Here is a 15488-nt window from a genome sequence, read left to right as displayed (position 1 = left end):
TGCGCTTTTGATGCCCAGTGCGCACTGGCATTGCACGGCGGGCGGCAAACGTCACAAGTGCAGCAGAGGCAGTTTTACATTTAAAGAGAGGCAGGAAGAATCACTAGGCCTAGATCAGCAGCAGCACTCTGTTGACCTAAAATTGTGTTTTTGTACAATAATATATCTTTGATCATTTAGAAGCTTCACGGTGGCAGAGGGGTTAGTGCATCTGCCTCACAATACGAAGGTCCTGAGTAGTCTTGGGTTCAATCCCGGGCTCGGGATCTTTCTGTGTGGAGTTTGCATGTCCTCCCCGTGACTGCGTGGGTTCCCTCCGGGTACTCCGGCTTCCTCCCACCTCCAAAGACATGCACCTGGGGATAAGTTGATTGGCAACACTAAATTGGCCCTAGTGTGTGGATGTGAGTGTGAATGTTGTCTGTCTATCTGTGTTGGCCCTGCGATGAGGTGGCGACTTGTCCAGGGTGTACCCCGCCTTCCGCCCGATTGTAGCTGAGATAGGCTCCAGCGCCCCCCGCGACCCCAAAGGGAATAAGCGGTAGCAAATGGATGGATGGATGATCATTTAGAAATCATCAGTCAGACTCGTACATGCAAAAAATAAAAAATAAGAAATTTTTGTTAATTGCTTTTGGGGGCCCCCTGGTGGCCGCGGGGCCCTAAGCAAGCGCTTAGTACGCTTATGTCTTGGGCCGGCTCTGCCCGTATCTACTTTGTTTTAGCAATCAAGAATATTTCAGTTGTTTTTATCCTTCTTTGTGGGGACATTGTTGATTGTCATGTCATGTTCGGATGTACATTGTGGACGCCGTCTTTGCTCCACAGTAAGTCTTTGCTGTCGTCCAGCATTCTGTTTTTGTTTACTTTGTAGCCAGTTCAGTTTTAGTTTCCTTCTGCATAGCCATCCCTAAGCTTCAATGCCTTTTCTTAGGGGCACTCCCCTTTTGTTTTTTTTTTGGTTTAAGCATTAGACACCTTTTTACCTTCACACTGTCTCCCGCTGTTTCCGACATCTACAACAGCTACCGGCTGCCACCTACTGATATGGAAGAGTATTACACGGTTACTCTGCCGAGCTCTAGACAGCACCGACACTCAACAACAACACATCATTTGCAGACAATAATTACTGGTTTGCAAAAAATATTTTTAACCCATCCATCCATCCATCCATCTTCTTCCGCTTATCCGAGGTCGGGTCGCGGGGGCAGCAGCCTAAGCAGGGAAGCCCAGACTTCCCTCTCCCCAGCCACTTCGTCCAGCTCCTCCCGGGGGATCCCGAGGCGTTCCCAGGCCAGCCGGGAGACATAGTCTTCCCAACGTGTCCTGGGTCTTCCTCGTGGCCTCCTACCGGTCGGACATGCCCTAAACACCTCCTTAGGGAGGCGCTCGGGTGGCATCCTGACCAGATGCCCGAACCACCTCATCTGGCTCCTCTCGATGCGGAGGAGCAGCGGCTTTACTTTGAGCTCCCCCCGGATGACAGAGCTTCTCACCCTATCTCTAAGGGAGAGCCCCGCCACCCGGCGGAGGAAACTCATTTCGGCCGCTTGTACCCGTGATCTTGTCCTTTCGGTCATAACCCAAAGCTCATGACCATAGGTGAGGATGGGAACGTAGATCGACCGGTAAATTGAGAGCTTTGCCTTCCGGCTCAGCTCCTTCTTCACCACAACGGATCGATACAGCGTCCGCATTACTGAAGACGCCGCACCGATCCGCCTGTCGATCTCACGATCCACTCTTCCCTCACTCGTGAACAAGACTCCGAGGTACTTGAACTCCTCCACTTGGGGCAAGATCTCCTCCCCAACCCGGAGATGGCACTCCACCCTTTTCCGGGCGAGAACCATGGACTCGGACTTGGAGGTGCTGATTCTCATCCCAGTCGCTTCACACTCAGCTGCGAACCGATCCAGTGAGAGCTGAAGATCCTGGCCAGATGAAGCCATCAGGACCAAATCATCTGCAAAAAGCAGAGACCTAATCCTGCAGCCACCAAACCGGATCCCCTCAACGCCTTGACTGCGCCTAGAAATTCTGTCCATAAAAGTTATGAACAGAATCGGTGACAAAGGGCAGCCTTGGCGGAGTCCAACCCTCACCGGAAACGTGTCCGACTTACTGCCGGCAATGCGAACCAAGCTCTGACACTGATCATACAGGGAGCGGACCGCCACAATCAGACAGTCCGAAACCCCATACTCTCTGAGCACTCCCCACAGGACTTCCCGAGGGACACGGTCGAATGCCTTCTCCAAGTCCACAAAGCACATGTAGACTGGTTGGGCAAACTCCCATGCACCCTCAAGGACCCTGCCGAGAGTATAGAGCTGGTCCACAGTTCCACGACCAGGACGAAAACCACACTGTTCCTCCTGAATCCGAGGTTCGACTATCCGGCGTAGCCTCCTCTCCAGTACACCTGAATAGACCTTACCGGGAAGGCTGAGGAGTGTGATCCCACGATAGTTAGAACACACCCTCCGGTTCCCCTTTTTAAAGAGAGGAACCACCACCCCGGTCTGCCAATGCAGAGGTACTGCCCCCGATGTCCACGCGATGCTGCAGAGTCTTGTCAACCAAGACAGCCCCACAGCATCCAGAGCCTTAAGGAACTCCGGGCGGATCTCATCCACCCCCGGGGCCTTGCCACCGAGGAGCTTTTTAACTACCTCAGCAACCTCAGCCCCAGAAATAGGAGAGCCCACCACAGATTCCTCAGGCACTGCTTCCTCATAGGAAGACGTGTTGGTGGGATTGAGGAGGTCTTCGAAGTATTCCCTCCACCGATCCACAACTTCCGCAGTCGATTTTTAACCCAAATAGGTGAAATTAGATCATCTCCCACACACGACTGTATCTCACGGCACACTAGTGTGCCGCGGCACAATGGTTGAAAAGCTCTGCACTAGATAACAGAATGTACACAATTAACTTCAACAATTAACCTAAGCCGATACTGCATATTTCTATATCGATCCCATACCAAGTAATTTCAGGGACACGTATACCACTATATTGTCCTAATACTATTTTTTTTAAGATTGCCCTTAATTCTTACAACAGAATAATAAGTCATGGCATGGACGGATGGATGTTTTTTAAAATCAAATACGTGCCTTGGATCAATAAACCAAATGGGCAATCGGGTAATATTCCCTTCCAGATTATGTATTGTATTCTATGAACACAAACAAAAGTCAACGACACAAAAGCCGGAAGAGTGTTGGTGTTGGCCTGAAGCTATTTTAACGTTTCCTGTCTCTGCCAGCTTTTTAACAACCCTTGTGACGTCACTAAAGCGAAGCGCGCTCGTCAACGCCGCGTGCACGAGCAGAAGCGCCCTCCGCAGTCAGAGGGACCAGGAAGTGGAAGTATACACATGGAGGGTGTGTCAGTCCTTGTCTCGGTATGTTTTATGTTAAATAACGTAGTCCTACTTGGATAAATTCATGGGCGACTCGGCGAGGACCAAGCGGCGGGAGCAGCTGAAGCGCTGGGCCGGTTCCTGCACCGACAAAGCGTCGGCCTCGCCCAGGCGGAGATGGCGAGGCGATGCCGAGGAAAGAGGAACCGAGGAGCGGGAGGCCGAAAACCAAGACCCGCCGAGGGAGCAGCCTCGTTTCAGGGAAGATGAAAGCAGTCCGCTTCTCAAGAGACGGTGAGGAACCAGGCGGCTAGCTGCTTGCTAGCTTAGCCCAAACGGGACTTGTGTGGGTGGACTAAATACTATCGGACACTGGTGTCCAAAGTGTGGCTTGGGGCCATCTTTTCCCCAAAGCTCGTTTGTATTTACCCTCGACATATTCCGAAAATTGTATCAATTAATTAACAATAATATATAATACCCCGCCTTCCGCCCGAATGCAGCTGAGATAGGCTCCAGCACCCCCCGCGACCCCAAAAGGGACAAGCGGTAGGAAATGGATGGATATAATACCCCGCCTTCCGCCCGAATGCAGCTGTGATAGGCTACAGCGACCCCGAAATGGACAAGCGGTAGAAAATGGATGGATGATATAATATTCCATCCATTTTCTACCGCTTATTCCCTTTGGGGTCGCGGGGGGCGCTGGAGCCTATCTCAGCTACAATCGGGCGGAAGGCGGGGTACACCCTGGACAAGTCGCCACCTCATCGCAGGGCCAACACAGATAGACAGACAACATTCACACTCACATTCACACACTAGGGACCATTTAGTGTTGCCAATCAACTTATCCCCAGGTGCATGTCTTTGGAGGTGGGAGGAAGCCAGAGTACCCGGAGGGAACCCACGCAGTCACGGGGAGAACATGCAAACTCCACACAGAAAGATCCCGAGCCCGGGATTGAACCCAAGACTACTCAGGACCTTCGTATTGTGAGGCAGATGCACTAACCCCTCTTCCACCGTGCTGCCCCGGATATAATATTATATTCTACAATAGTTGTCTCTGTCATCAATAACACAGGCTAAGATGTTTGTTTAGATTGCTTTAATTAATTCACAAAATGTACAGTATATAAGTGCCCACAATGGAAACAGTTTTGACATCACAGTTGTGGAAGCTAGACCATGCATTGAAGCTCATTTTGATCAAGGTGGCAGGTTCTGCCCTGGTCCAGATGACACGATCGTATAATTGGCTAAGGACACATAATATTGGACACAAAATAGTATGTTATTGTATCTGAATTAGGGCTGGGCGATATGGCCTTTTTTTAATATCGCGATAATGCACGATGTATATCTCGATATTTTGCCTTAGCCTTGAATGAACACTTGATGCATATAGTCACAGCAGTATGATGATTCTATGTGTCTACATTAAAACATTCTTCTTCATACTGCATTAATATATGCTACTTTAAATCTTTCATGCAGAGAAGGAAATCACAACTAAAAAAATCACTATTTTTTTCACACGGTGTTGATCTGGAAATGTTTGCCTCTGCATTTTGATGGTGTGGGCGTGTGGCACCGAACGGAGATGTTGACATGCGGGGTAAGCGCTGTTCATTCTCTAGCAGGTGACTTTTCAAATGATGCTACATATTAGCAGTAATGTTACTTTTTATAGCAACGCTTTCGCCCCACACTTGACAAATTATGGTTGTCTGTTTGACATATTCCCACTTGAAGCCAAACCACCGCCAGACGATGGACCCCCTGCTGTTTTTTGGGGGAATTAATTATTCCTTCATTTGTTACTGTATTCGCACCTTCTTTCTCTCGTATTACCGCTCACACGGCTACGCTAGCATCACAGCTAACGTTAGCCATGCTGCGCGAGGGCGTATACGTATGTCGTGACAGTATGTGACGTATGTAGAAGCTGCGCTTGCTGTCTGTGAGAAGGAAAGAGCGAGGAGAGCCTGTAGTGTAATGTCAGCAGCTAAATGCAACTGCGTAAAAACGCATACTCGAATATCACGATAGTCATTTTCTATATCGCACAGAGACAAACCCGCGATATATCGCCCAGCCCTAATCTGAATACACAGTACATTCAAATACAACATCATATTATTTTGTCATCAAATATGCACATAAACTCAATATTAGAGAGCAGTGGTTCGCAAACTTTTTGTACCGCCTCAGAAAACACCATTATGACCAACATAAAAATACAATGGCGTAGTAGGCCCAAGGGTTCATTAAAACAAGGCAGAGGGTTTTATTTAACACATTTAATATTTTTGGCCACTGTAATATTACACACAGTTTGAACAGTAACACCCTGCTTGAATATAAGATAATAAAACACTTAACATAAATCAAGTGATTATTTGGCGTACCACTAGATGCATCCTGCGTACCACAAGGGGTACATGTATCACAGTTTGAGAATAACTATTATAGAGCATACTTAAGTCAAGTGTCAATTAAACTGTAGTTGTAAACTAGTGCATTCAAGTTAGCCATAAAAGCGTATTCATTAAGCAGTCCGATGCTAAAAAAAACACTTGTCATTCCGACTATAATGATATCATATCCACATCAACAAAACATCACATACTTGGGGGTAGCCATTAATGCTTCAAAAATATCTCTTAAAAACTCAGCGTAACGTTCAAAAGTGGAAGTGACACTGCCAGTAAAAGATTTTTGCATAAACGTGCATTAAAAAGAAGGCTTTTTAACAAGTAGCGCCAAATCTATATGCGGTGGTCCATATTGATCACCAAAAAATTTTATAACATCCAGATCGCATTGAGTGCCTGTAACTTTAAATACGTGGACATAGTTTCTACACGGCCGCTACAGTAGAGCACACATGAGAGCGGTGGTGAGTGTGTGGCGGAGAGTGGCGAAGTTGTTACATTTTAATTAATGCACCATGTTAAAAGTGCAATTTTAATGGTGAGGATGTGCATTCAGAAAGAAAAAAAGAATGAAGCAATTATTCCCCTTAAATACGCATTGAAGCTCTGAAGTGTTTCATCCATTTACTCAAAATAATCATGATTGTATTGCATCTAGAACCATAATAATTCCCAGTTTTGCTTCTCCTTATTTTGATAGAAAGGTATTCTTTACTGTATATGTGTGTAACTGTAGGGCAGCACGGTGCACCAGGGTTTAGTGTATTTGCCATACAATATGAAGGTTCTGGGTTCGATCCCCGGGCTCGGGGTCTTTCTGTGTGGAGTTTGCATGTTCTCCCCGTGACTGCGTGGGTTTCCTCCGGGTACTGCGGCTTCCTCCCGCCTACAAAGACATGCACCTGGGGATAGGTTGATCGGCAACAATACATTGGCCCTAGTTTGTGAATGTGACTGTTGTCTGTGTTGGCCCTGCGATGAGGTGGCGACTTGTCCAGGGTGTACCCCGCCTCCTGCCCGAATGCAACTGAGATAGGCTCCAGCACCCCCCGTGCCCCCAAAAGGGACAAGCGGTAGATTATGGTTGGATTTGTGTAACTTGCAGGGTTGTACAAGTGCACTAAGAAGTGTTTCAAATATTTCCCCTGCCAGTATGATTCAGTTCACTTTTACACCCAATATTGATTATATCTATTTAAAAACTTACAGAGTGTTCGTAGAGTCACTGTGCCCTGATATTCTACCTGTCCAGGAAAATGGTCACACACTCTAATATTTTGTCTGATTACTTTTAGCATGGATTTGCTTTGACGTCTTCTCCGCAAGCTTCTGCAAACTGCTGGTATGACAAAATCCATCCATCATTCAGCATCTTCAGGTCGTCAGCTAACAAAGTGGGATTTTGTTGACTAGACATTGTATTTTATTAACAAACATGTCAATATAAAATACAGGAGGTACATCTGAGTTGCAATTTCTTCTCTGATAGCTTTGCTGGCCTTCTGCAGCATTTGGTAGTATTTCCTCAAGTCTATAAATAAGCCCACAAACTGCTTTGTATTGCTGAACAGGCATATTTGGCAATTTTTCAGCAAATCCCTATCACACTTATATGTGTATTTACCGCCTCTTGGAATGGACAAGTCATACACGTTCTTCAGTTGTTAAAACTATAATGAGATTCAAATCTAAAATAGATTGATGAAGATTATTTGAAAAGTGCACAGGGACTTTCTTGATATCTTTTATCATTAACCTGTAGAGGTGTACCTAATGGTATGACTATGATTTGATGTCCCAGATATACACCTTATGATAGTACGTGTAAATTGTCTTAATTTTGAAATCAGCCAATGAATCATAATTGGTAAATGATGGAATACATGAAACACTTCAGAGACTTCCCCTTCTGATTAATATGTATTTAGTGCTGGTAAAAATAGCTTGGACTATGAGCTTACTTTTTAATAGTTAAAACTGTACCTACAATAGTGTCATAGTTCAAGCTAGTTTTACCAACAATAGTCTCATTGTTCAAGCTAGTTTTATCGACTGTAATGTCATAGTGAAAACTTGTTTTAACTGTTGAATATAGTTTTTCCTACAGTAGTCTCATAGTTCAAGCTAGTTGTAATAATTCAAGCTAGTTCTACCTACAGCAGTCTCATAGTTTAAGATAGTTTTACCTACAGCAGTCTCATAGTTCAAGCTCCATTTTCCCGCAGTTGTCTCATAGTTCAAGCTAGTTTCTTGTACGATGAGACCACGGTAGGTAAAACTAGCTTGAACTATCAAAACTAGCTTAAGCTATGAGACTACCATCCAAGTAAATGCACAAAAAATATTCAAAGATGCTTCCTCTCTGTGATTTTTGCTCAAGATCGCAGACAATGTTTTATGTTTTATCAGTAATGTTGTCAAAAGCCTAAAATGTTGTGAGTTGACTTATTCTCCATCCATCCATCCATTTTCTACCGCTTAATCCCTTCGGGGTCGCGGGGGGCGCTGGAGCCTATCTCAGCTACAATCGGGCGGAAGGCGGGGTACACCCTGGACAAGTCGCCACCTCATCACAGGGCCAACACAGATAGACAGACAACATTCACACACTAGGGCCAATTTAGTGTTGCCAATCAACCTATCCCCAGGTGCATGTCTTTGGAGGTGGGAGGAAGCCGGAGTACCCGGAGGGAACCCACGCAGTCACGGGGAGAACATGCAAACTCCACACAGAAAGATATTCTCTCTAATCCACAAAAATATTCTCTTATTTAGGAAAAGGGTGAGGTTCGACAGGGCTGCGGAGTTCCTGGCTGCATGTGCGAGTGGGGATACGGAGGAGGCCCGAGTGATGCTAAAGGAGGCCAAAGACATGACAAGCAGGAATGAGGAAGATGCGCTGGAAATTATTAACTGCTCTAATGCAGACGGAATAACAGCATTGCATCAAGTGAGGCTGCTTCACTGCCTACGTTTGCTTTACTGTTAGATTAAATCAGAGTTTAATTTGACCCTGTATTTGTTTGCCTTGAATTTGTTTCCCCCCACAAAGGCCTGCATAGATATGAGCATGGAGATGGTGTCCTTCCTTTTGGAGTACGGTGCCAACGTGAACCAAGTTGACAGCGAGGGGTGGACACCACTGCATGTTGCTGCCTCGTGCGGCTACCGGGACATCGCAGAGTATGTGGAACAACTCAGCACAGTAAAACTATTGTATAACACAGCATCTTTGCCACTGAAGTGACGCCAGTGTCCTGTGGGTGCCAGGCTATTTCTGAGTTGAACAATGCCAATGTTGTTGTCGTGTTTGGCCCGACAACATGTTAGCTGAAGAATGAACATGCTGGGTCAGCCACAGCCACTTAAAACACTTAAAAAGCAAACAGTTCTATTCTGACCGTGCTCACATACGTGTTTCCTGTAAGTTTGCAGCTTTGGGGGGGTGGGCGACTCGTTCTTAATTTTATAAATAATAGAAAAACTCCCAGTTAGTGTGCCAAATTAAAAAAAAACGTAACAAGTAGACACAGAAATAACATGTAAATTAAATAAGGTTTTGTTTAATAAAACAGATATGCAGAGGTGGGACCAAGTCATTGTTTTGCAAGTCACAAGTAAGTCTCAAGTCTTTGCCCTCAAATCCGAGTCAAGTCCCGAGTCAAAACAGGCAAGCCCCGAGTCAAGTCCAAAGTCAAGACTGGAAAGTCTCAAGTCAAGTCCTAAGTCCTGCATTTTGAGTTTCGAGTCCTTTCAAGTCCTTTTAACCACAGACTAATATATTAACACAGATTGTGTATGCTTTTCAAACGCTGTATTTATTTATTAAAACAAGTGCATTTTAAATTGCAGGAAAGAAAATTGTGCTGACATTGCACTTTATAATAGCACTATTAACCAGTCATTTTAAACATTAACTCATTCCTTTACAGAACAAACACATTGAAAAATAAAGTGCAAATGTACTTATTTGTACAAAAGTGTTAACATTGAAAAAACATGACATATACGTGAACATAACAAAAAAGTTGTACTTTTTATATGTCAGGGCCCTATGCTGCATTGCATTTGCAAAAGACCAAATTAGCCAAGAGTCTGTCAGACATTTGTGCACGATGGGGGCGTAGTATGATGCCACCATGGCTGAAAACTCGCTCCACTGGAGCACTGGAGGCAGGCACTGCTAAGACTCTCATGGCCACTCGGAACAGTGAAGGAAGAGTTTTCATGTTCAATGCCCAGAACAAAAGGGGTGAGAGAGTTATTTTGGGTTGGTGCACTACTTGTAAGTGTATCTTGTGTTTTTTATGTTGATTTAATAAAAAAAAGAAAATAAAAAAAAATTATTTCTTGTGCGGCCCGATACCAATCAATCCACGGACCAGTACCGGGCCGCGGCCCGGTGGTTGGGGACCACTGAGGTAAACAACCAACAGTATGTCAGAAAGCTAGCTAAAACGGTACACATATTCATAATATAGTATACATTTTAACTGACCTTTATTTGACTATTTTTGTCTTTTTTTAGGTGGCTAAAATACGCGGTGCTGCTGACCGCCGTCTAACGTTACGTGTGATATATTGATTAACGTAACCCTGCTTAAAAAAAATCACTGAACAAAAAGTATGAATAAGGTAGTGAACTGCAACAGATTCCCGTGTTTGCAATAACGTTATAACGTTAGCAGTGAGTTTACAGCCTCACTGATTTAACTACACAGCAAATAAAAGTCACGTTACTTAGCCAATAAACGTTATCTTACATTCAAAACTTACCGTTCTTTGTGCAACTTCAAATGCCGGACGAAGTTGGAAGTTGTTGCCTCTCCATCAGTAATTTTCGAACCGCATGTGTTGCATACTGCAAACCGTTTTGTGTTGACCACCTCGTAATTCTTATACCCAAACAAAATTATTTTAGATATCATTTTTTGTTCACTGGCGTGTGGTTTGGACATGTCTTGTTCATTGGTTGTCCTGCAATTTGATTGGATGAATGCTGTGTGATGAAAACAAAGTAGATCTAATTTGATTGGCTGTTGTACTGACACCACACCAGCTGACACACGCAACGCTGATAGACAAGTACACAATGAAAAATACGGAGCGCTCCCGAATAACTTTTTCATCTTTGGGTTTTGGGGAAAGTCGCAAGTCATGTCAAGTCATGTCAATTCAAAAGGCTCAAGTCCAAGTGAAGTCACAAGTCATTGATGTTAAAGTCTAAGTCGAGTTGCAAGTCTTTTTACATTTTGTCAAGTCGAGTCTAAAGTCATCAAATTCATGACTCGAGTCTGACTCGAGTCCAAGTCATGTGACTCGAGTCCACACCTCTGCAGATATGTATAGACCAGACCCGGGCATTCTGCGGCCCGCCGGCCACATCTGGCCCTTTGTACGTCCCTGTCCGGCCCGCGTGAGGCCAATCATAAATTACAAAATACATTTAAAAAAGTATCTATCTCGAGTGTGCAATACAACGGTGCTGCTTTTGTTTTGAAAAGCGTTATTTGTATTACTTCCGTGTGGACGTATGCTCGTGCGCGATTGTGAGTGAATGTGAACAGCGGCAATCACAAATTACAAAATATAGTTTAAAAAACATCTGTCGTGCGTGCAATACAACTGTGCTGCTTTTATTTTGAAAAGTGTTATTTATGGGTGTGTAACCTGTGAGTGAAGGTGCACAGCGACAAGTGATACCCGGTTATCCCCGAGACGCTAAAAAAAGAAAAGTTGATGACGAATGGCGTGTTTTCAACAAGACATGGACTGCCAAGTATTTCTTTACAGAAATTAAAGGTAAAGCTGTGTGCTTAATTTATGGTACACAGGTTGCTCTGTTTAAAGAATACAGTGTAACGACCTGCTGAAGTTGATGTTGTGTTCTTGAGTTGCGGAAATGAGGAGTGAGGATAGACGTGCGTGTGGAAGGAACGAGATAAGTTGAGCTGTGTTAGTGTAGGTTGCTCAATAAAAGTTTAAAAAGAGCGTCAGACTTGGTGTGCACTTCTTCTGGACGCTACAATTGGTGTCAGAAGTAAAACTTTGCGCATACTGCACTGCTTGTGTGAGCATACTGCGCTGCTTGTGTGAGCATACTGCGCTGCTTGTGTGCTCAGCCTGCTACGTCATCGGGAGGTACGTGCCACGTGAGGAGCTCGTCGCAAAGAGAGAGAGAGAGAGAGAGGGAGGAAGGAGAGAGGCAGCGTCTACAGGTGCAGCACACGCTGCTTGGCATGGGGGAATTCCGCCCTCAATGAAGACTCCCAGTTTGATGGCAAGGCGAACTGGGAAGCATTTCATCCCACTTCTGACACCAATTGTAGCATCCAGAAGAAGTGCACACCAAGTCTGACGCTCTTTTTACACTTTTATTGAGCAACCTATACTAACACAGTTCAACTTATCTCATTCTTTCCACACGCACGTCTATCCTCACTCCTCATTTCCGCAACAGCAACGCTTCCTTCTTTTTCGCCAATCACCTTACAGGCGTGCTATGTTCACACAACAAAGAGGATGCAGGATAAAGTGACAGAAAATGACATTTTTGCATTGTATTATACATCAGAAAGTGTTGTGTAAGAAAGTGTTAAAAATAAAACCATCAAAAGCCATCTGCTTTTGTATAAAGATAAGTTAGGTTAAATTAAAATATTATTGTTATTATTATTTATCTTACGGTATATGAAAAATAATTTAAGCAACATTTAATTGAAATATTGTCGGTGTGGCCCTCCAGCAGTGCTCGGGTTGCTCATGCGGCCCTCGGTAAAAATTAGTTGCCCACCCCTGGTATAGACCTATTCTATACAAAAGGTCAGTGTTTCCCATAGGACTGCAATCTATTTGTGGCGGGGGCTATGTGCATGTATTTTTGTGGACCCCGTGTGAGAGACAAAAAGTCAGCATGAACGACAAAACATACAGTACATGCCAAAAGTTTGGACACACCTTCTCATTCAATGCGTTTTCTTTATTTTCATGACTATTTACATTGTAGATTGTCACTGAAAACTATGAATGAACACATGTGGAGTTATGTACCTAACAAAAAAGGTGAAATAATTGAAAACATGTTTTATATTCTAGTTTCTTCAAAGTAGCCACCCTTTGCTCTGATTACTTCTTTGCACACTCAGGCATTCTCTCGATGAGTTTCAAGAGGTAGTCCCTGAAATGGTTTTCACTTCACAGGTGTCATAGTTTTGATGCCTTCAGTGACAATCTACAATGTAAATAGTCATGAAAATAAAGAAAACGCATTGAAATGAGAAGGTGTGTCCAAACTTTTGGCCTGTACTGTACGTCTAGAAATACAAAAGAAGTGTATTCTGTGTTGTTGTTTTTTTTTTATATGTAACGAGCAAGACAGCTGCCAAGTGCTTTCATGTTAGTCACCAAAAGTGTCCAGTGAGACTAGGTAAAAGTTGTGAGGCTTATTGCTTGTTGCTTTCTTGAAAAAGACACTCCACAGGGATCTGAGTACTCACTAAACCCTTCCTCCAGGATTTTTCTGGCATTTTTGTGATTATTGCAGCCTTAAATGGTTTAAAGGCATTTGTTTCTAATTAAAATGTCACAAGCTTGTGTTTTTTAAGATTTAGCAATGATTTAAGCTTTGTTTGTAAGTAAGAGATTATTGTAACATGTCCACATCGGTGTCAGCTAAAATAAGGAAGTAATGGATTAATAATAATGGATAAGATCTATATAGCACTTTTCTAGACAATCAAAGCGCTTCACTGAAAACTGAGAACCCATCATCATTCATTCACTCCACTTTCATACATTAATGGGGGAATGAAATAGGGGTAAGCTACATTTTAATTAAGTAAAGTACCACTGATAGTCCCACAATTTGTAGACAGAGCTGCTCTGGGCTATACTGACAGAAGCGTGGCTGCTAATTTGTGCCTATGACCCTTGCGACCACCACCAAACATTCATACACCAGTGTGAGTGGAACCGGGAGAAAGGTGGGTGAAGTGTCTTGCCCAAGAAGACAACGGCTCTGACTAGGATGGCAGAAACTGGAATCGAACCTTGAACCCTCAAGTTGCTGGCACAGCCGCTGGACCAACTGAGCCACGTTGTCCATGAAGTAATGATATGGGTGTATTGCTAAATGTTTATATACTATACATTATCTAGAAGACTTGATGCTGTAGACGAGAATCCGAAAAGGGTCAGCTCCAACTGAGGATGAGAGTTGTGACGTCAAAAGTTTAGATATTGTTATACGTTGCTGTTCCTGCTTTACCTACACAAGAAACATACAAACATACGTTTCAATTAGACAGTATACGTGCACGTTTTAGCACTGCCCGGGAATAAATTCCATTGATGAAAATGACAAAGATTAGACAAAAATTGCAGGAAAGTTGAGGGTTTGGACAAAGTTGCAAGGCCACGTATAATTTGTGGTTGTTGGTTAGGTTTGCGTCAGTTGGCAAGATCGCAAAATTTTAGACGGACTGGTAAATATGCTGTGAGTTGATAATACTGAATCTGCCTGCTGCGTCTTATTCTATGTCTAACAAAGTGTATATGAAGTCTACTGTACGGACAAGCGACAATTCACAGTTCCATCATCATGTGTTTATGAACAAGAGCGAACATGCGGTGACTAATCTAATTGTGGTGTGGTGTTAGAAATGAATTAATACATGGAAAACACTAGGTATCCTTGAAATACTTTTGTTGTGGTCTAGCACTGTATAGAAAATATCGTGTCCTTCTTGGAGAGTTGGGACAATTTCAATGGCCCTTGACTGGCAGATTTTGGTTGGAGTCACGGGGCCCAGAATTTCTTACAGCATCCCTGCCTTTAAGAAAATGATTGTACTAAGACAAGGTACAGTGCTGTAAAAAGTATTTTTCCCCGTTCTCAAATTCTTAATTTTCATTGCCTACTTAAATGTTTGAGACCACCAGACACATTTATGTTAGAAAAAGATGATCAAAGTAAACACAAAATGCTTTTTTTTATGATGATTTAATGTAATGAGGGGAAAAAAGCTATCCAAACCTACTTGGCCCTATGTGAAAAAATAATTGCCGCTCTTTTTTAATCATGTATTAACTTTGGCTAATTGCTTTTTATGGACAACTAGTTCAATTTTACTGAGCACACCCAAACATGATTACCCCTAGACCTGGTCAATCAAAAAAATCACTTAAATAGAACCTGTCTGCCAAAAGGTATCAAAAAGCTGCAACAAAATGCCACAATCCAAAGAAATTCAATAACAGATGAAAAATAAAGTAATTGACATCTGTCAGTCTGGAAAGGGCTACAAAGCCATTCCTAAAGCTTTAGGACTCCAGCAAACCACGATGAAAGCCATTATCCACAAATGGAGAAAACACTCAACACTTTCTAGAAGTAGCCGGCCTACAAAAAATACTCCAAGAGCACAGCAATGACTCATTCAGAACTCATAAATAACTGCAAGCCTTTCTTTGCCTCAGTTAATGTCGGTGTTCATGACTCAACCATAAGGAAAAGACTGGGCAAAAATGGCATCATGGCAGAGTTCCAAGGCGAAAACCACTGCTGACCAAAAAGAAGAAAGGCTCGTCTCACTTTTGCCAAAAAACATCTGAATTATTCCCAAGACTTTGGGGAGAATATTCTATGTGCTGACGAGAAGGAAGTTAAAAACAAT

At 43.5% G+C, this 15488-nt stretch overlaps 1 protein-coding gene across 1 annotated transcript in view; it reads left to right on the top strand.

Moving 5' to 3' along the window:
• Positions 1-3286: 3286 nt before the first annotated feature.
• ppp1r12c (protein phosphatase 1, regulatory subunit 12C) overlaps positions 3287-15488 on the top strand; it is a 43825-nt gene continuing 31623 nt past the window's right edge. The window contains exons 1-3 of the mRNA XM_061977108.2: positions 3287-3667; positions 8590-8764; positions 8867-8997. Coding sequence (XP_061833092.1) covers positions 3459-3667; positions 8590-8764; positions 8867-8997 — 515 coding nt within the window. The 5' untranslated portion in view covers positions 3287-3458. The remainder of the gene's footprint in view (positions 3668-8589; positions 8765-8866; positions 8998-15488) is intronic.

Source organism: Nerophis lumbriciformis, linkage group LG16 (assembly GCF_033978685.3).
Source record: "Nerophis lumbriciformis linkage group LG16, RoL_Nlum_v2.1, whole genome shotgun sequence".
Classification (NCBI taxonomy): Eukaryota; Metazoa; Chordata; class Actinopteri; order Syngnathiformes; family Syngnathidae; genus Nerophis; species Nerophis lumbriciformis.
Note: the sequence above shows the minus strand (reverse complement) of the source record. Positions and strands in the feature narration are given on the sequence as shown.